Raw genomic sequence first — 20,414 nt, forward strand, 5'->3', positions numbered from 1 at the left:
GCTCTTGGCACACGTACGACACAAGCCTGTGTGCGACCGACCGCAGGCTCCTAGCCGGTGGGTGGCGGGAACCCTCTCGCCTCTCAGACGGCACACCCCGGTCAGGGCCGTCAGGGCCGGGCCCCCGCCCCTGTGCCCGGGCTTGCGGGGCTGGGGACGGTCCGGGCTCAGGGCTCGCGCGGCGCTCCCCAGCCGGGGTGCCGCGGGGGGGGAGGGGAGCGCGGCCGCCTAGCCCAGCCCCGCGGATGACAGGAGCCAGGGAGCCGAGGAGGGAGGAGCCGCCGCCGCCGCCGCCGCCGCCGCCGCCGAGCGCCGGGCTGAGGAGCGGAGAGAGCGGGGCGCGGAGTGCGGGCGGCTGGGAGCGCGCTGAGCGGGGGAGAGGCGCTGCCGCACGGCCGGCCACAGGACCACCTCCCCGGAGAAAAGGGCCTCTTTATGGCATGTGGCTGGTAACTTTACTCCTGCTCCTGGACTCTTTACACAAAGGTGAGCCCCGCGCGGGCAGCAGGGCGGCGGAGGCAGCGGGGCCGGGAGGCGTGCGGCTGGCGGCGAGGCGAGGTGCCGCGCGGGCCCCAGGGGCCCGGGGGGGACCGACCCCAATGCCGGGTCCGGGGTGGGGAGCAGCGGGGGCGGGGCGGGCGCCCGGAGAGCGGCCAGGTGAGAATCCGCCCTGGACCGCTCGGCCAGCCACCCGCGCCTGCGGTTTTGGGGCGCGCCCGGTGGGGCGGTGGTGAACCAGCCCCTCATCTCCCCGCTCCGTGCCGGGCCGCGGTTCTGCCCGGCCCCCTCCCCCAGCCCCTGGCCCGCCTTCTGCGGCTGGGTGGCGCTGGGGCCCCGGGGTGCCCTCCGAGTCCAGGGCTCCTCAGGCCGTGACTGTTCACCTGGGAGTCCTGGCCGAACCTGGCCGCGGACTCCGCGGCTCACTCCCCCTCTGCCGCCGCGCGCCCCTCAGCCGCCCTGGACTCCCTGCACAGCGCCGCATGGCGCTTATTCGCGCCTTGGCTGGATAGAGGGCGGAGAGAGCCGGGGGTCCCGAGACCTGGGGTCCCGCGAATGGCAAGTTTGTTCTCCAAACCCAGAGGTCGACTTCGCCCAGCCCCACCTCACCCCCTGCCCCGGGCACTAGCCCTGGCTTCGCCGCGCCGCCTGGCCACCTCCGGCAGCGCACCCCAAGGTGCGAGATCTCCGCTTCGGCGCCTGGTCAGCGGACATGGGGACGAGCCTTCGGTTTTGGGGGGGGGCGTGTCGCTTTCCTCGGAGAGAAGGCATTGCTAGGGGTGGGTCCAGGTGTCCAGCATGTCCAGACCTGCTGCTGGGGCGCTGCGCACCTGATCCTCGAGGTAGCTGGGACTAGGGGTTGGAAGCGGCCAGACATTTCCGACCAGAGTCACCTGGGCACCGAGTCGGGACCAGGCCTTCCCCGGCGGTCGGGCTTCCAGGAGATCGCGGAGGACGTGCCCCCCCGGGCGCGCAGATGGCGGGAGATGAAGCGGCCGAACTCCGCGCCCTTGCGCGGCGGAGCACACACGCTCGTGCAAGCTCGGCTTTACCTGTTCAGCCCTCTAACTTTTCTCCTTCGCGCCCAGAGGGACGGCCTCTCCCTCTTTAGCCCAGGCGCCTGCCCTGGCCCGGCTGCAACTCTTGACCCCTAGGCGATGGGGGAAGGGCAATCTAGCGGAAGGTTGGCGCTCCGGAAGGGGTCCAGTCTTTCCTTGACGACGCCCCAGGGGTCTGGAGTCTGCAACCTGCCGGAGCTGACTGCCATATCTCTCGGCTTTGGGGGACGAGGGTGACCCTTATTTTATTTGTAAATACCGCTAGGTCAAAGCCAGACTGAAGGCCGAGATACTGCTGGGGTTTGCCTAGAGACCGAGGTGCGGCGAGGCTGGCCTCTGAATTGTGGACAAAGTAGTTGAATTTCTCAGACCCAGTGGGGTCCACGGGGTGACACACCAAGGCTGGTCTAGGCCGATTAGGCCCTTGCCCTCCCACACAAGCACCTCTCACCGCACCTCAGCGGAGCAAGAAGCCTGTCTCCGGTTCAACTGCGGACCCCCACCCCCCAAAGTCTCCCTCTCCCCAGGCTCTTCCTGCCTCCCTCCGCCCCCACAGGCTGGCTCCGCTCGCAGCTTTAATTACATTAATATTAAAAATACATAAGGTGAGGAGCGGCAGCTTTCTCTCTGGATGGTTCTCTCTCCAACCACCACCCCTTTCGGGTTTGTCAGGGGAGAGAGCACAGGCCAGAGCTGCTGCCACACTCTTGCCCAGCTTTGTCCACTCTACACCCCCGCCCCCTTTCTGCAGACTTCTCTGGGAGCAGCCCATCCCCAGGCGTGGAGGCCCCTTAGCAAATACCTGCTGGACTCTCCCCACCCCCTTCCAGAAGCCGGGCATTAATAAATAAAGCCCAAGCCATCTGATAGGGAAGGGGCGGGTAGGGGTGGGGGTGAAGAAAGACCCAGAAGGCCGCTGGAGAGCCTGAGGGGCCAAATCCTTTCCGAGGGGAGGAGGAAGTCACCCTGGCCTTGGGCCGGTGGGAGGCTGCAGGTGCCAGGTGAGGCGGCACCTAAGTGGCCTTTAGGTCTGCAGATCCCTGGCGTCCCTGCCATTCAGAGGCTCCAGCGTCTGCGTTGGGCGCCAGGGCGATTTGCCAGACAGGCCTTTCTTTGCCTTCGTGCCTTAATTGGGTCTTAGGTGCCAGGCTGGTCCCCAGGGCCTGTTCTCCTTGGGGTGGCGTGGGGGTGGGGGTGGCGGAGGCGGCTGGGGGAAGATGTCGATGTGGCGAGAGCAGCGGAGATGGGGTTTGGTGTATTTTTCTCTCCCGTTGCCAGTCACCCCCGCGGCACCAAGAAAAATGTAAATTTGAGTGTTCGAGCCTGTTACAGAAAACAATATCCTCTTGCAATAATTTGTACGTCCATCTGTGAGGAGCAGGAGGAGACAGAGAGAGAGAGAGGCGAAGGAAACAAAATGAGATGGAGCGTCCTCTGGATGGAATTAAGCAGTTATTGAATGTGTTTTAAGCTTCTGTTATTTCCATTCCTCTCGAAATACCTTTTTTGATGAAGCCTGAGCTCAGACCGATTCCCCAGAACTAAACTGGGAAGGTGTTTTAATAATCGGTTATCGAGTCTCCAATAACTGCCTTATTATTGCCAAAACAAATCCAGGTTTGGGCAGCCGGATGAACCCCAGCGAGGCTGTCTCCGTTGTTCCAGCCAGCGTGCCAGCATCTGTGTTGCCTGCATTTGCATTTTTACTGTGTAAAAGAACAAGCTTCCCCGGCACTAAAATTCCTGTTTTCTAAAAGCCAAAATAATGGGTTGCATTGATTTTTTTTTCATTTCCCACCCCAACCTCTCGGATGGGGACTCATGGTTCTCTCTTGAGAAGACCAAATTAAAAGCCTTCTTCAATCCATTAAGAAAATCTCTAACACTCTGTTCAGTGTCTAATTAAAAGGTGTGGGGGGGTACTCGGGGAATGTGTTCTTAAAATCTTGAAATGGCAAACACAACTTAAGGGAAGCAGGTTGAAGGATCAGTGAGCATTGCGGCCGGGGAGGGTGGGGGAGGTGGGCAGAGAGGCCCTGGGTGCAGAATAACATGGGGGAGAACGAGATTGCCATAATTTCAGATGCTTCATATTTCTGGGCATCAAAGTCAGCTGCCTTGAATATATTTCTGCAGCAGACTGGGGAGCTCAATTAGAAACAAAAAGCAAGTAAGCAGTTGACCCAAAGGCAGCTCTTAAGTTGAGCAGATCCTGGGAGACTGGCTGAAGAGGCTTATTTTTCTCAGATTGAGGAATGGAGAGGAGGTGGGCAAGCAAATGGGTAGGGGTGGGGGGGTTCGTCCAGCAGTGCTTTGCTGAAGAAGCAAGCCCCGCCAGCAGGCAGGCTTGGAGTCCCGAGACATAGGGTGGCTGTCTGCACAGGGCACCTCATGGGCTATTGGCCTTTGACAGAAGGGTGCAGACCTCAAGCCCCCCTTACCTTCTCCAGGTCTTCCAGAATTCTATCCTTGTGACTTGCTTGGTGCCCTGCTCAGCCTGGTGAAGGATAATTTTATTTGTGGATGAGTTGAAGGGAGGGTGGACGTTGAGCCAGCTTTTTTTTCGGGGGATGAAGGCCAGGCTGGGAGAGTCTTCCCTACCACATGATCTTGGAGGAAATGTTTCTTGGGGACATTGGAAGCAGTCAAGAGGAAAGCTTTCTCAGCCCCTAGCTCGGTAGATTCTAACCAGCACCCAGGTGCCTGAAAGGGGTGAGCCACAGGCAGGAAAGATGGCAGGGTGCCAGGAACCCAAGGGCAGGCCCTGGGTTTGCATATAATTTGCATACAGATTTGCATGCTCACCTAGCCAGGCCAAGAGCCCTGCCCTCTGTGAGGAGCATCTTGCTGTCAGCCTCAGCAGCAGTCAGCCAGTGAGTGGCTTTTCCCTTGCGTGAAATGGGGGTGGAGTAAGAGTGGGGAGAAGGATGGTGTTTTTGGTAGTGCGTCTCTCTTGCCTCTGAGTTCTAGGCCCACAGGGGGCTCAGCACTGAGTTCTCCTGGCAAGGCCACCCCTGAGCTTGCAGTTGGGGCAGAATGGGTGACAGCAGCAGAGACACCCAAAGGCGAACCAAACTTGGGGGGATGGATGATCCCTCTTGTGCTGCAGGAAGAAGAGAGGGGCACATCAGCTAAGGGAATCTGGGCCAACATTAGCCTTCTGGTGAGTGCACCCCCAGAATAGGGGGAGCTTAGGGCTGTGGTCAGTGGATGGAGAAACAGCAGCTGATGAGAAGGGGGTATCAAGGGAGGCCAAATGCTCTTTCACCCTTTCGCTTTGTCAACATCCAGCTTGGGAGGGGGTTGTGGCCTCTGAAGGACTGGAGGGAGAGCCCCCAGTTTCTTATTCTACCATTGTTAAAGTGGCTTCTGGCACGTACGGTGGGGGTGGGGCAGTGGGAAGGCAGGCACTGTGGTCGGAAGGACGGTGTGTAAAGAGTTGGGAGTAATGCTTGAAGAGCAAACAATTCGGGGCAGCTGGGGTGCTCCTTCCAGGGAGCCAGCTGGGATGCCCACAGTGGGGAAGTGACTTTGGGAATGATTCTGTATGCATTTCCGGGGTCCCTGGGCAGATCCCACCCTGGCAGGTGCAGCTTCAAGGCCTCCCAGAGTGTTTTTCTGCACATCTAATAATCCAGGAGGGCCCTGGTCTGACAGAGGGCACAGAGGTTTCTGACGGATGCAGGGTGGAACCTCAGGGGATGGCTGGAGGGAGAGATGGAGAGGGCCAGTGGGCAGAGCTTCAAGCCTCCTCCTTCAGTTCTTCCAACCAAGTTTTGAAATTGTGAGGAAAAATGAAAAAGATTGCAACTCATTGGTGTGGCAGACATTCTGAGTCAAGGCACACCTGTCATTTACATCCTGGTTGTGCACTTACTCAGTGTGTGACCTTGGGCCTCTCTGAGCCCCACTATCTCCAGCTGTGAAATGGGATTAAAGGAGAGATAATGCATATAAAGTAACTAGAACATAACTGGTTCTCAATAAACATAAGACCTCTTTCTTTTTTTCTGCACTGCTCCCACCCAAAACAGATCATCAGATTCTGTCCCGAGGCGTCGTGTTAATGAGCCACAGTTTTGGCCAAGCCAAGTGACTTAGACTTTGTAGCAATAAGAAAGAATGGCGGTGGCCAGGGCAGGAGACATCACTGTTTGCTTCTGTCACCTGCCTGGGTAGTCTGAGGGACATCCTTTGCCAGACAGCTGGGGCCATGCAGGCACTTCGGTGCCCCTAGAGGGCTCAGCACCCTCCCTTCCCCCAGTCATAGCTGGTGGCATACGTGGAAAAGGTGAAGGCACAGGTTGGCTCCAGACTTGGATCTGAGGGTGAGGCAAAGGCCAGTCTCATACCTGCCAAAGGCAGGCGGGGGTTGGTTGGTAAATCTCTACCACGCTTGGACAGAGTAGGAGCAATCCTGGGTGTAACGCCATGAACCTATGTAAATGGGCTTCACAGGGTGAGCCCCCATACCTTGTAGCTGGATGGATCTCTCTGTCTTTCCCTGCTAGGATGAACTTTGAGGTTTTTCAGGTAGTTTTGTGTATAGAGAACATCCTTGAAGGCCCATGACCTTGGGGGTCCCCAGACCCCTCTAACCTCCATAACCCAATCAGCCACAGGAAAGCAGCATTTGACCCAGAGGTCAAGTGCTGCTCATGGCAGGTTGTGGCCTGTGGTTCTGTGAGTGTGGGGGAGGCTGTGGCACAACAGCCTGTGTGCCCTGTTTAACAGATGTTTGTCCCGCGCTGCTTTAGCGTGAATAGCATTAGCCTTGGGCACCGCCCCTGCCATCCAGCTGCTATCCCTTCATCCGTTCCGCCACCCACCCTGCCCCACATCCCCATGTCCCTGCTCTTCTTGACGCCAGCATTGACAGTTTCCAAGGTCACCATCTTCATTGGGAACAGTTATTCAAATGCTAGTTGCATATCCGTTAAACTCTGTGTATGTATGTGTGTGTATCTGTGTGCTTGAGGAAGCATTGTCCATGGACCTAGAAACAAAGCTCAGCCTGTCTAAATCAGACAAATGACGTAATAGTTCATGTGCCTCTGTTTCCTAATCTGTAAAATGGGCAAATAACCCCTGTCCTGACTGTCCCCCAGGGCGATTGTTGTTGCATGTGCACAAGAAGGGTGAAGGCCGTACAACTGGACAGCGTGTGACAGCGCTTTGTACACTGAAGAGGGCAACATATAAACACACATGTACAAACCACAGCAAACCGGTTTTAGCCTTTTAAATGCTCCACTGAAATGTGAGGTCTAATTACTGTCATTTCATCATACAGGAACAACGGAGGGCTCACAGCTGTGTGTGGCTGGCTCCCCCTCCCTGGGCCCCCCACATTTGGAGAATTTTCCTAGCCTTTGCTTTTCATCAACATGAGGAACCGCTGATGAGGCACCGGCAGGCTGGCAACAGTCTTCATGGAGCAGACTTGACAGATTCCCTGTGGCCCCAGTGCCCAGGGGGTGTGGGGAGAGCTTACCTCTGCTCGCTCCCAGGTCCTGAGATGCGACTTTATTCCACAGTCCTCTGGATACTCTCCCCTGAGGGTGTTCTCCCTGCTGGGAACCCACAGTCTTTCATGGGAAGAGCAGTAGAAACAGGGTCCCACCTTGAGTGACCTTGTTTGAGGTCACAGCAGTTGCTGGCATCCAGACCCTGAGAACCCATCTGAGTCAGGGTCATGGACACCCTGTACCTGGGGTGGCGTCCCAGAGCCATGGGGCTGGGGAACCTGCTTTGAGGGATGTGGCTGACACAGGTAAAAGTCTTTTCAGGTTGTCAAAAACAGACTCAGCCACAGGAAAGCAGCATTTGACAAGGAAGCCAAACTATGGTTACTAAAGGGGAAAGAGCAGGGGAGGGATAAATTAGGAGTTTGGGATTAACAGATACACACTACTATATATAAAACAGATAAACAACAATGACCTACTGTATGGCACAGGGAACTATATTCAATTTCTTATAATAACATAGAAAAGAATCTGAAAAGAAAATATATGTGTGTGTATATGTAGAACTGAAGCTCTTTTGCTGTGCACATTGTCAACCAACTACACTTCAGTACAAAAATTTTTTTTAAGTCTTCCGGGTTGGAAGACACCTTCAGGGACGTGGGATCTGTCCCCTGTTCGGCTACCTGATCCCCTCTGCGCTGCTCATTCCCAGCAGCATTGCTCTTCCTCTGCTCCCGTGCTTCCAGCCAGAGGAAACTCCTTCCTTTCCAGGCGGCGCACCCCTGGTCACGCAGCTCTGACTGTTACAGAGCTCATCCTCAGAATCTGTCCTGGTCCTGTACCTTCTCCTCACTGGTTCTGGTTCTACTTTGAGGCTGCATGGATCCAGGTGAAACCCTCTTCCACTTGACAACACTTTGACCACTTACAGAGAGGTGTCCTGCCCCTCTCAGCCCTCTCCTCCAGGCAGCCAGCAGCTGGTTCCTCTTGTGCTCCTTCATATGACATCATTTTGTTTCTCCATGATGCCTCTCCGTGCCTGGGTTGCTGGGTTCTGAGAGTGGAGTGGCCAGAACTGCAGGAGCAGTGGAGACACGGGTCTCGTCCACCCAGGACGTTGGCCAGCTGTGCACCTGGGGTGAATGACTCTACCTCTGTAGGCCTCACTCTCCCCATCTGTGAATGGAGGAGATTGGACAAAATAATCTCTTAAGTCCCTCAAGCGTGAACAATCTAAATCTGGGAATCTCTGGGGACAACTGTACTGTCTGAGCCAACTCCCAAGAAAGACCTTTCTGGCCATAAGGGGCCTTCCTTTGACAGGCCCTGTCTAGAAGGGACTGGAAGATTAAAGAGTCTGTTTGACTGTCAGCTGTTGCTCATAACTTCTCCTGGAGCTGATGGTGAGAGGCCTTGTAGGTTGAAAGATGACTGATCTTTACTGGATCACATAGGTTGCTGGGTACGGGAACTATGTTTGCGCTAAGAATCTTAAAAAAAAAAAACCCATGTTTCTGATGGATAGAGGTGGACACTGAGGCACTGGAGCAGTGCTTCTCATTGGGGTGGTACTGCTTCCTTAGGGCTGTTTGGAAGTTGAGGGGATATAATTTTGGGTTATTTGAATGACTAGGGTAGGGAGGATTTAGTAGGGGGCAGGAAGCGATGACTAGGGATGAAATGCCTGATGCCTAGGGCAGTCCCAAATAACTTGGAACTGTCATCCCTAAAAATGCTCTCCTTCTTCAGAAACCGCTTATAGGACGATCACATCTTGGAGGCAGTCTGAGAATAAAGTGCAGTCTTTCTGTTGAGAAACGCAGCCAGAATAAGGGAAACCCGGGTTTGAAATGCTGCCCTGCCAGCCCTGGCTGTACCACCTAGGAAATTACCTGATTTCTTGAAGATCCTGTTTTCTTATCTGTAAAATGGGGTCTTGGGCAATAGCTACATTAGAGGGTTGTTGTAAAGATTAAATGCGCTGTAATGTGAGAAAAGGACTTCTTCCAGTGGCTGGCATGGAATAAATGCTAAAAAGAAATGGTGGCCTTGATGATGGTGAGGATAGAGGTAAATTAGTTTTGCCGGGTCTGGGGACTGAAGCTATGGGACTTGGTCCCAGCTGCTCCACCCTGTCCCAAGGAAATACCAATTCTGGTTGCCCGTAGATGTTCGGATGCTGTCTGGGTAGACTGGCCCTTCTCCTCCTCCCGGTCTAGACTCAGATTATCTCCCAGATGTGAGCACACCATAAGGGGGTTTTCTGGTGGAGGGGCCAGACCCTGTCTCCCTGGTCCTCACCTGAGTTTTGGATGTACATAGGTGTTGAGCTGAGGCCCCACTAGTTGATCCTTTCCAGACCCGGTTTTTCCAACTGTGGAATAAGATCAGACTGAAGACAATTAATATATCTCTTTTATGAAAACCTTTGTGTGGAAATGCGGTGGAGTAATCAACCTTGCAAATTAAGAAAGCTCACCGGGCCACATCTGCCTTAAAACAACAACAGCTCTGTGTGAGGCCTGGGAGCCGCAGCAGTGTGGTGAGATGCTCTGCGTATTGATCACACCACTATTACTTTATTAACTTGATCGCCAAATTAAGTTAATTAATGTGGTGCTAAGATCCTCTCAGCCAAGCCCGTAATGGTCTATTGTTGGGAGAGGTGAATTGAAGTCCTGGATGGCAAATCTACTGTTTTCTACAAAGTGTTATTCTGAGTGTGGACAGAGGACCACCTGCCTCAGAAATCTTCCTGGCCCTATGAGAGACACGGTGAATCTGGTATCTAAGGATGTGCATGTTTAACAAGCTCTCCAGGTGGTTCTTCTACATCGTAATGTCTGAGAACTATGGTCTGAAATTGTTATCCTCATCATCATCCCCGGTGAGAGCTAAGTGTGGCGTGGGATACTTACTCCGCAAGTACTTACTGCTTACTGCTGCAATGGTGATATTTATGACAGTGGCGAGGAATACTTAGGTGTTTATCTACACCACTTACATATACTGAAAACTGTCATGTATATCAACTCATCCAACCTAACAACCCTTGAAGTAGATATGATTAGCCCCATTTTGTAGATGGGGAAACTAAGGCACAGAGAGGCAAGGTAATCTCGCCTGAGATTACACTACTTCTTAGTTGCAGAGCAGGGATTCAAACCCAGGGAGCCTGGCACCAGAGTCTGGGCATTTAACCACTGTGCTAAGACCGCAGTGTTGTGCTAGGCTAGGGGACAGAGTGGTGACCAAGACAGGGAGCTCAGAGGCCTGCAGGGGAGCCTTGCCAGTTCCTCCTGTCTCCCCACTCCCACTCCCCTCTATCCATGCTCACTATACCCAGGCCTGGATACCCCTTGCAGGCTCTTGCCCATCTCTCTGGGGTAGGGGAGTGGCAGGGGCCCCAGCATTGGCAGATGCTCCTGGATGAAAGATCCAGTAAATAAGACACAGAAATATTGTAAAGGAAGAGAAAAAAGGGTTCACTTCACTCTGTAGAGGTGGCGGGGGGTTACTATTTCAGTCCTCTCGGGTGGTCATTTACGATGATTGGAGGTGATGACATGTGGGTAATTCAACGTGCACCTGAGAGGAAGCCTCAGTTGGCCAGAAACCTCCATCCCAATGCAGGCAGGTGGGGTGGGGCCCCTGGGTGTTGAGTTTCCTTTGCCCAACTAATCCCAGACAGCGCAGGGCGGGTGGGCGAGTTGATGTTGATGGATATTTAGGTTTCAGGGGTGACCCTGGGGCAGCCCAAATGCCTCGGGGCGATTTCTGGTTTAAAAATATTGCTGTGCTATTTCTACACGTCTAATCTCCCAGCCATTTGGAGCCTGTTTTATGAAACGCGGCATCGGGGTGGTGCTCGATGTTAAACGGCAGAGAAGATTAAATGGGTTTAAGTCTGGGCGTCTGTCACATCACAACCAAGCCCATAACTTCCATTTTCTATTAAAAATCTATTTCCCCCTTTGACCAGAAGAAGCTTTGCTGTTGTTGATCTGATCTCTCTCTATTTATGAAGTGTTTTTCCCTCCTCTCGTTCTCTCTGTAAATATGCCTGGTTCTGTCTGCAGAGGAGAAAGCCAGGTGGGGTAGGGCTATGGCTGAGATTTAAGGGGAAAGTCAGAGTTTCCTGTCCAAGGATTTGCTGTCCACTGAGGACCGGCTTCCCGAGAAGAAGTGAAGGAGAATCCTTACAAGGCCTCGAACTTTGAACTCTTCTGTGTTGTGATGGAAGAAACTCAGGCTTGGGAGCCAGGCAGACCTTAATTGACTGTTGGCTTTGTCTCCTTCCGGCTGTACAATTTGGAGACTCTCTCCCTCCGTGAGCCTCTTTTTCCTCACCTGTAAAATGAGACTAACAGGACCCACCTCATATGATCTGCACGAGGATTACGTGAGAAAACACCCTTGAAGCACACAGCAGGCACCCAATCGATGTTTGTTTCCTTTCTTCTGAAAATGCTGTGCCATCAGCCAGGCCAGAAAGCCTTCAGGGGAGTAGGTGTATGGCCACAGTGAAATTAGACCAGGGGCTACAAGCCCTTCTGCTGACCCTCTGCCCTGGGCTGTACCTTTCGTGCTAGGTTAACCCTTTCCTGCTCTTCATCTTCTTTGCAAGCTCCCAGGCGGTGGGGGGCCATTCTCCCTTGCTTTTGATGCTTTCCACCACACCTGGGGTCCTGCTGAGCACATGGCTGGTGCTGGAGAAAGATCTGAAGGAACAAAAAGTCTTCCCTGGTCCCAGGTCAGGAAGGACCTAGGAGAGGAGAGTGCTGAAGGGTGCAGGAGTCACCTGTGGGTTCAGGGCTGCAGAGTGGGGCCCTGGCCATCCTTTGCAGTAACCTTCACCTCCCTGGTCCCCTCAGGGAATCACTGGGACACGAATCACAACCCCACCCCTTATATTCACTCATCCTTATTATGGGGAACCACATAATTTTCCCATGTTTTTACCTGCTCGGCAGCACTGGGGAATGGGTAAGACGGTACAATCCTCCCCCTTTTGTGAATCAGGTTCAGAAAGGCTATGTGGCTTGCCTGATGTCACACAGCAGGTCAGGATTGAGCCCCAGAACGAAGCTCTGTCAGACTAGTCCCAGGTCTCCATCAATTGACCCACACTTCTGTGCTCCTCTCCAAGCCAGCTGAGGCTTTGTCACTTCTCTGAAGATTCAAAGAGGAGCCTGAGAAGGAGGGAAAATCCCCACCAGAGAAGTCTCTGTAGTCTCCATGAGGTCGGAGTGATGCCCCCAGACCCTTGCTAGTCCCCCTTCTATGACTAGTGACTGAACGTACCCACTGCTGCTGCAGCCGCTCACAGGTGCCCTGCACCAGCCTTCATCTTGGCACGTGGCAGAGATTTGAGGGGGATTCATGCCTCAGTTTCCCCTTTGTGGAGTTGCTCACTCCTTTCTCCTGGCAGGTGGGATGAGGCTGAATTAATGTTTATTTAAAGGCTTCTGCATTCCAGGCTGACAGGTGCCTTGTGATGGTAAAATGTGAGCCCAACATAAGTGCAAAATGCTATTGTTTTACACCTGAGGGTGATGTTTCATGACGGCAATGCACTGTCAGAGCCTTAAGCAGAAATGAATGGTTTGTCTAATCCTCCCCAGCTCCCTCAGACTCGGAGGACAGCAGCTCACATCCAGGGGTGGGAGAAATATGAGGCTACTTACCTTTTGCTATAAATCTGCCGTTTCTTCAGCCCTGACAGGTGATTGGACAATCCCAGTCAATTCATCAATTAAATCTACCCATTTGTAGCTGCTGAGAACCCAGTGTCCTTGGCTCCAGCAGGATCCAAGGCCCAAGTACAGGAAGGCTGTTGCTATTATGGTTGATGGTCTTGCCAGGAGCTGGTCGCCGAGGGAATTCTGTGGAAGGGGTTGTCTGCCAGCAGGACAGGTGGGGTGGATTTCCAGCCAGGAGAGGAGACTAGGAATGTGTATTTAGAGTGGGTTTGGGATGGAAGACAGGATGGGGAAGGGTACCCAGACTGGAAAACCAGATTTTGTGGTTGGATTCCTCTTGTCTTCAGCATGGATCATACAATAGAACAGTTTCGTACCCCCCTTCTCTGAAGTCAGGCAAAGTTGGGACCTGGCCCAGATCCAGCACTTACATTCTGAGTTACTTTGAGTAAGTTAGTTAAGTTCTCAGAGCCTTGATTTCCCCATCTGTACAATGGGAATAATAATAATAACATCCCCTAGAGAGTCATGAGATTATGTGAGATGTTACCTAAAACAGATCTAGCGCCCAGCCTGGCCTGTAGTTAGTGGTCTCTGTGGTGTCTATTATTAGTGCTGCTGGCATTACCATCGCTGAGGGTGACAGTGTACTCTTCCTTCAATATTTTCTTACCCTGCCCCTTGAATCAGATGATTCCTGAGTTCCTCTCTATCAGGGATCTTTCTCAGCTTCCTAAGTCCATTTGTCAGGCATAATGTAGAGTCTTTCTGTTCCTTGATGGATTTTGGCTTCCAAAATCCATAAAGCTGCCACGGTGAGGATGTCTGATTAACTAGGTTGTCTCAGGAAGTACCCAGAACCCCGGAGTGATATCCCTGCTCCCATAGTCTGAAATGTCAAGTCCAACAGGAGCCCCTCCTGGGATGAATGTGTGTGTGTGTGTGTGTGTTTGTGTGTGGCTGTATTAATTCAGGTCCTAGCCAGCTGAATATGAAAGTTGGTGGCCAGGTGGTGTTTGAGGAAGGTATCTTTATAATTGCAGTGGTTACAATCACCGAAAGGTTAAGAAATCAGACTCTGGGCTCAGATTGCCTGCGTCTGTGTCCCAGAGGCCCCACTTACCGGTTGTGCGGTCTTGGGAAAGTTGCTTTGAAACTAAGTGCCTTAGTTTCCTCATCTGTGGACCGGGATAATGATAGTACCTCCCTCATGGGGTTGTTGGGAGGATTAAAAGAGGTCATATAAGTAAAGTGCTTACAATAGTGTCTGGATGTAGTTAACCAGTCTTTGTTGACTGAATCTCAGTAAGGAAGTCTTTCAAAAGGTGAGCAGGCTCCTGCCAGGGGAAGCTGGTGAGTGTGGGTCCTAAGAGAAGCTTCCGAAGCCTCAGTCTGCTTACTTGTGAAATGGTATGATTTCATGACCTTGGAGGATACTCTAGCCCCTGCGAGTTGGACAAGCTTCTGAGGGTCCCCTTTGGGTGGGCCACTTCCTCTTCCACAGAGCAGACTGGCTCAACCAGCCACACGGGGACTGTCACAGGAGAGGCAGCGTGCGGGGGCAGATGGAAAGGCCGTGCTGTCCCCCTCTGCAGCCGCTTAGGGCACAGGGCCAGGTGGGGACAGCAAATGCATTTGCTGCTAAGAGGAGGCCCCTGACACCGCAGCAAGGAGCCCACGGATGCGTTTTCCAGCACTGCTGCTAATGGCTTCATCACAGCTTTTTATGAGATGATGTGAATTGCTCTGACCAATGAGGCTTAATGGCCTTCCTCAACGAGCTGCCCGGTATATTCTCCCTGGAGGCTCAGCTCAGCGCTAAGCCGAGAATATTAATATGGTCCGGATGCGGGCCCTCCCCCTCCCCATAAAGTTGTGGAAATTGAGGTCAAGTTGGGTCCCCGCAACGTTCTTTAAACAAGCAGCCGAGTGGTTTGTTTGCTCCTTGATCTTCCTGGTGGAGAGGGAGTGGCTTCCAGCTGGAGACCGGGGACCAGGCCCCCTTTTCTTCTGGGTTTGCCTCCACTTGCTCAGAGCTGGCCCTTCTGAACAGGGCAGGCTGCTTGGAAGGGAAGGCGGGCCCTGATACCACCATTCAGGGCCGCTTCCCACAAGGGTAGGGAAGACTGGGGTCTGATGCTGGGATGAGAGTTGCAGACAGGTGTCCTCCTGGTCTGGTGGCCTTGATGTTGTCAGATAGCTGCAATGGTGAGTGTGTTCTCCTGTGTGGTTGAGTGTTGCAGTGGCAACACGTCAGAAACCCACGGGGTCTTTGCAGCCTTGTGCGTCCTCCCTCCATTTTACGAGTGAAGGAGCAGATGGTCAGAGACGGGAAGGGAATTCCACCGTTGGTCAGTGTCAGGGCTGGGTTTAGAACTAGGGGTGGGCAGGGGTGGCGGTCTCTTGTTCCCGAGCTTGGATTCATCTCCCCACGGTACCACCGGTCCTCAGCCTGCCCTCTGGGGCAACACATTTTCCAAATCGACTTCCAGAGGGGGGAGACAGCTCCTAAGGTCTCCCGCAGTCTTCTCTCGTTGGGGCAAGCACTCCCACTTCCTGCAGTGCTTCCTCTTAGAACGAAGTCTCAGACACTTTACCTTTCAGCTATGACATGGTAGAAAGTACGCTCAGGTGCTCCTTAGAGCAATGAGTTCAGATTTCAGTCCTGTAGCTTATTAGCTGTGTCATCTCAGGCAATTCACATAACTATGCTTAGGCTCCAAAAAGGAGTGACATAAAAGAGGTGAGACCATCTCCTCTCAGGATTGTACGGATGAACCGAGGGACTCGGTGTGAAGCTGCCAGCGTATAGTAGGAGCTCAACAAATATTCATCATCAAAGCAATTTCAGTGTCTAAGTGTGGATGCTGGGTGTGGATCATGGCTCAGACCCTTTAATATAGCAGAGTAGTGGCCACCTCTGTCCATGCACTTGGCATGGAGGATGGACATTTTAACGTGTGACACTCCTGTGCTAGGCTGGAAACTTCTGCAGGGCGGGAGCCGTCTCTTAGTCACTGTTGCTGGTGCCTGGTGTAAAGTGAGTGCCCAATAGTGCTTATTGAATGACTGGTGCTTGAGCGTTTTATGAATGAGCTGCAGCCTCTGTAACCTATGAGGGTATCATTAGCTGGCGCTAACCAGCCTCTCCACTCCCCTCTCCCCTCTCCTCCCCTGCAGCCCGCCCAGAAGATGTCGGCACCAGCCTCTACTTTGTAAATGACTCCTTGCAGCAGGTGACCTTTTCCAGCTCCGTGGGGGTGGTGGTGCCCTGCCCGGCTGCGGGCTCCCCCAGCGCGGCCCTTCGATGGTACCTGGCTACGGGGGACGACATCTACGACGTGCCGCACATCCGGCACGTCCACGCCAACGGGACGCTGCAGCTCTACCCCTTCTCCCCCTCCGCCTTCAATAGCTTTATCCACGACAATGACTACTTCTGCACCGCGGAGAATGCTGCCGGCAAGATCCGGAGCCCCAACATCCGCGTCAAAGCAGGTAAAGGACCAGACGCCGGCTCCTCTCCTGGGAGAGCTCACTCTGCAGGGTGGGAATGGGGAGCAGGCAGTGCCTGTCATTCTGAGGATGTGTGTGTCACATGGAGGAAGTCAGCCCCTCAAGGAAAGTTTTGCTGTTCTTTGGAATCTTAGCTTTGCTGCTTACTGTGTCTTTAGGCAGAGAACACACCTTTCTGAGCCTCTGTTTCCTCATCTGCAAAGCTGATGCCAGCACCTACCCCATTCATCACTCCATGCGATGCTTACATGAGCTAGCACCCCTTTAAATTAAGTAATGTGCTCATTTCAGTACTTGATTCATGGAAAACATTCAGTGAGTTTCTTTTGTTAAAAAAAAAACCCTTTTACTGAAATAGAACATATAAAAAGAAATGCACACATTGTAAGTATATAGCTTGATGAATTTTCACAAAGTTTAACTAATATCCAGATGAAGATAGAAGTGCCTCCAAAAGCATCTTTGGGCTTTTTTTTCCAGTCACTCCTCCCTTAGGGGAAACCACAATCCTGACTTCTAACAATATAGATGTTTGCCTGGTTTTGCACTTTATCTAAATGGAATCCTACGGTACGGATGCTCTTGAGTCTTTCTTGTTTGTGGGGTTTACCCCTGCTGCTGTGCGACGTTACAGGTCTTTCGTTCTCATTACTGTGTGGTCTCCTCTGACTACACTGCACTTTATTTATCCATCCCACTGTTGATAGACATTTGAGTAGAGGGTATCTCATGAGAACAGGCATTTAGGTAAATTTTTTATGATGGAAAACTCTTAGCAGTGGAGGATCTTGGTCTTGGGAAGAGTTGAAGGAGGCAAGGAAGTGAGGGCTTCTCAGCTGGTCTCTTTAAAGATGCTAGAAAGTCTCATTTCTCTGGGTTAGGTCTGGAGGTGAGGGAATGGCTTAAATCACTTACTCTACTCTTAGCTGGGGTGTCATGATAAACTGGTGTGTCCTAATCCCTTGTAAAGTGTACCTCAAATAATAATAAAGCACTGAAGTTTGGGGAATGCTTTTCTTAGAAGAGTTTTTTGGTGGGAGAGGACAGGGAGTGTCCTAGCTAGCCCACGTGATGGCACCAGACTTTGGGCGCGCCATCTTTCCTGGAGATTGTGTTGGGCAGAGGAGAGTGGGTTCCGGGGAAGTCTCCTCAACCTGCACGCCTGGTGACAGATCCTGCAAGATCTCTGACTTCCTGGGCTTGCAAGAAGTCAGCCCCTCAAGGAAAGTTTTGCTGTTCTTTGGAATCTTAGCTCCGCCACTTGCTGTGTGTCCTTAGGTGGAGAACACACCTTTCAGATCTTCAGTTTCCTCGTTTGCAAAGCTGATGCCAGCACCTACCCCATTTATTGTGAGATAGTTAAGTGAGATGGGGCCCTGTTGAATTAAGGTCCTTCTGCCTCAGGAGCACCTCTCACATGTACAAGTTTCCAGGTAGCTGGGAGTGGGTGTGTAGGGGTTGAGGTGGGGTGAGAGTTCTTAATTAGAGCTAGTCTTCATCCCACTGGCTTGTTGGTGGGGAGGGCGGGCATTCTTAGAACCCAGGGCCATGCTGAGGTATCTCCCCTGGGGCTCCCATGGAACCTCTTTTCAGGGGGCGGCACCATTCCTCTAACATGACACGGGTGCTGGACTGGGGGCCCCGAGGCCTGGATCGGGAGCCCAGTTCTGGCTGCCAAAGCCGGGAGGGTTGGGCTGAGAGGAATTGATGTCCTGTTTCCTATTACACGCCTGTTGTTGGGTTAGGATGCAGTATTCGCAGTAATCCCGTCTAGTGTTTCTTGCCAGTGAGGGAACTAAGACAAAGGAAGGTTAAGCCACTTGCCCAAGTGTACATCGCCAGGTAGTCACGCCATGTGGCTCTAATGACAGCGTTGTCACAGTGCTTTCCATGTGCCGGACCTTCTACCTGCTGCTGCTATTACTATTATTTTATTACTATTATTTCCTTTTACCAGCAGGGAAACTGAGGCTGCAGAAAGTTAGGTAGCTCTTATGCAGGGTTACACTGCTGCTCAGAGGAGGAGGCAGGACCTGCTTGTTTGATGCCCCTAACCACAGGCCTCTGCTGGCTCTTGGGGACTGTCCCAGCGGTGTGCTTTCCACTCCCCACTCTGCTTCCCTCCAGCACTGACTCCCCTTCGCCTCCTCTGTGCTCTCCTTGCATCCACATCCTCATGCACAGACAGTGCCACACCCAACCCACGAAAGGGCGGACCGTAGCCCCTCGGAGTGGGCAGTGCCTCTCTCCACGCCTCTCCCCTCCACCTCAGCTGTATCTCTTCCCATCACAGCCACAACATGGGGAAGGGAAGAATAAAGACCTGGGGAGGGCTGGACAGGGCTGGCCCGTTGGGAAACACAGCCAATTAAGAAGCTCTAGATGAAGCCAGAGGGGCTGCAGGTGCACAGCCGGAGGGGCTGCAGGGCCCTGAGCATCACCCTGGCAACCGTGGCAGGGAGAGCAGCAGGGCACGCTGCCCAGGTGCCTGCTGAGGGACAAGGTCGGTAGGCAGGGGGGTCCTGGCTGCACCAGCTCTGCCTGGCAGAGAAGTGGAAAGACCGAGGAGGTCTCTGGGAGAGGCCAAGCTGAGGAGGACAAGAGAGAGGCAGGCCCCTTGGCCCCACCCCTCAGGTTCGTCCAGCTGGCCAGAGGGACCTGACACATAGAATGCCTGCAGGTGACAGTGTCCCGGAAACCATCCCTGGGACCGAGCCGGAGGCCCCCACTGCACACTGTTGGGGAAGGGATAGTCTGAAGGCAGGGCAAGACTGGGGGTGAGGTGGTAGGTGGTGTCAGGAGCGGAGGGAAAAGCAGCAAGGATTTTTGGTGCGAGGAAGGCAATTAGGTTTACTTATTCATTCTCAGAGGAAGTATTGGGGATTGAGCCCAGGACCTCATGCATGCTAAGCATGCAGTCTGCTACTTGAGCTGTACCCTCCCCACCAAGGATGCTTTGTTTTGGAGAATCTTAGAGATGGCCCTGTCTGTGGGGTTCTGCATTTTCAGAGATAATCACAGTTTCAAATATTCTTCCCCATTGTCCTTGTAAACCACCGACTCCTGCAGAAAGTTCGGTATGTAAACTTACATTTTCCCAGGCTGCCTTTCACATTGAAGTGGTACGGAAATCTGTTGCTAGATCATGTGTCACAGTGGTTATTTTGGCAGATGATGGTCCCCATGCCCCAAACTCTTACCACCCTGGGCCCAGGAATAATGTAGGAAATCAAGTGTGGTTCCCTTGGAAGGGTTCCGGCCTGTCTCCTCATTACCCACACATTGTTGAACACAACCCCATTGCAGGGCAGAGGTGCTGCCCTCAAGGCCTTTACAATCTAACGCCGTTTGCTAAAACTCACCAAAATTGGCAAGGCTGGAAGTTGGATTTATGGTCTTGCGGAGGGAGGCTGACTATTTCTGAGGGAGAGAGGGTGCCGGCTGGAGCGGGAAGGGGTTTGCTGGAGAGGAGGTGTTCAGGCGGGGGGGGGGGGGGGGGGGGGGGAGGAACTTCTGAGCCAGGTGAGGTGGAGGCGGGGAGAAGAGTTAATGGGGGGCGTGGCCTGGGGTTCTGAGAGGTGGCTTTCTTGGGCCCTCCACTGTGTCCCAGCCGATCCTGTGACACCCTCTTCTTTCTGCCCCACCCCCAATCTCTGCAGTTTTCAGGGAACCCTACACCGTCCGGGTGGAGGATCAAAGGTCGATGCGTGGAAGCGTGGCCGTCTTCAAGTGCCTCATCCCCTCTTCAGTGCAGGAATACGTTAGCGTTGTGTCCTGGGAAAAAGACACAGTCGCCATCATCCCAGGTAAGCGAGAACGGCAGGGTCGCACAGGCGGGGGCGCGGTGGGTGGGGTGCGGCCGGAAAAGCAGAGGTGCTGAGTTGGTGGTTGAGCTTAGCCAGGTCTTGCCATTGGTTCTGGTGAGCGCTTTTTATTGTTCTGGTGATACTGTGGCAAAAAAAGCGTGTTTGGTCTTGGCTTGGTGCGTCTCTGTGTGGCAGGGTGAAAACCCACCTGCCAGTGGCTTCTGTTGCGTGTGAAGGTCGCGTCAGACACTGGGTGGTCCTACTCTCCCAGAGCAGTGGGGTCACCATCTTTCCTGACCACCGGGTCTTTGCTTGCCCTTGGCCTTAGGGATGGGAAGCAAGGCTGGAAGGAAGGACCTTTTC

The 20,414-nt window shown here is 53.3% G+C and overlaps 1 protein-coding gene across 1 annotated transcript in view; it reads left to right on the forward strand.

Annotated features, from left to right (window-relative positions):
- Positions 1-307: 307 nt before the first annotated feature.
- DSCAML1 (DS cell adhesion molecule like 1) overlaps positions 308-20,414 on the forward strand; it is a 314,095-nt gene continuing 293,988 nt past the window's right edge. Inside the window, exons 1-3 of the mRNA XM_072954182.1 lie at positions 308-486; positions 15,910-16,227; positions 19,905-20,051. Of these exons, the coding sequence (XP_072810283.1) occupies positions 441-486; positions 15,910-16,227; positions 19,905-20,051 (511 nt within the window). The 5' untranslated portion in view covers positions 308-440. The remainder of the gene's footprint in view (positions 487-15,909; positions 16,228-19,904; positions 20,052-20,414) is intronic.

The sequence above is a fragment of the Vicugna pacos genome, chromosome 33 (genome assembly GCF_048564905.1).
Source record: "Vicugna pacos chromosome 33, VicPac4, whole genome shotgun sequence".
Taxonomy (NCBI): Eukaryota; Metazoa; Chordata; class Mammalia; order Artiodactyla; family Camelidae; genus Vicugna; species Vicugna pacos.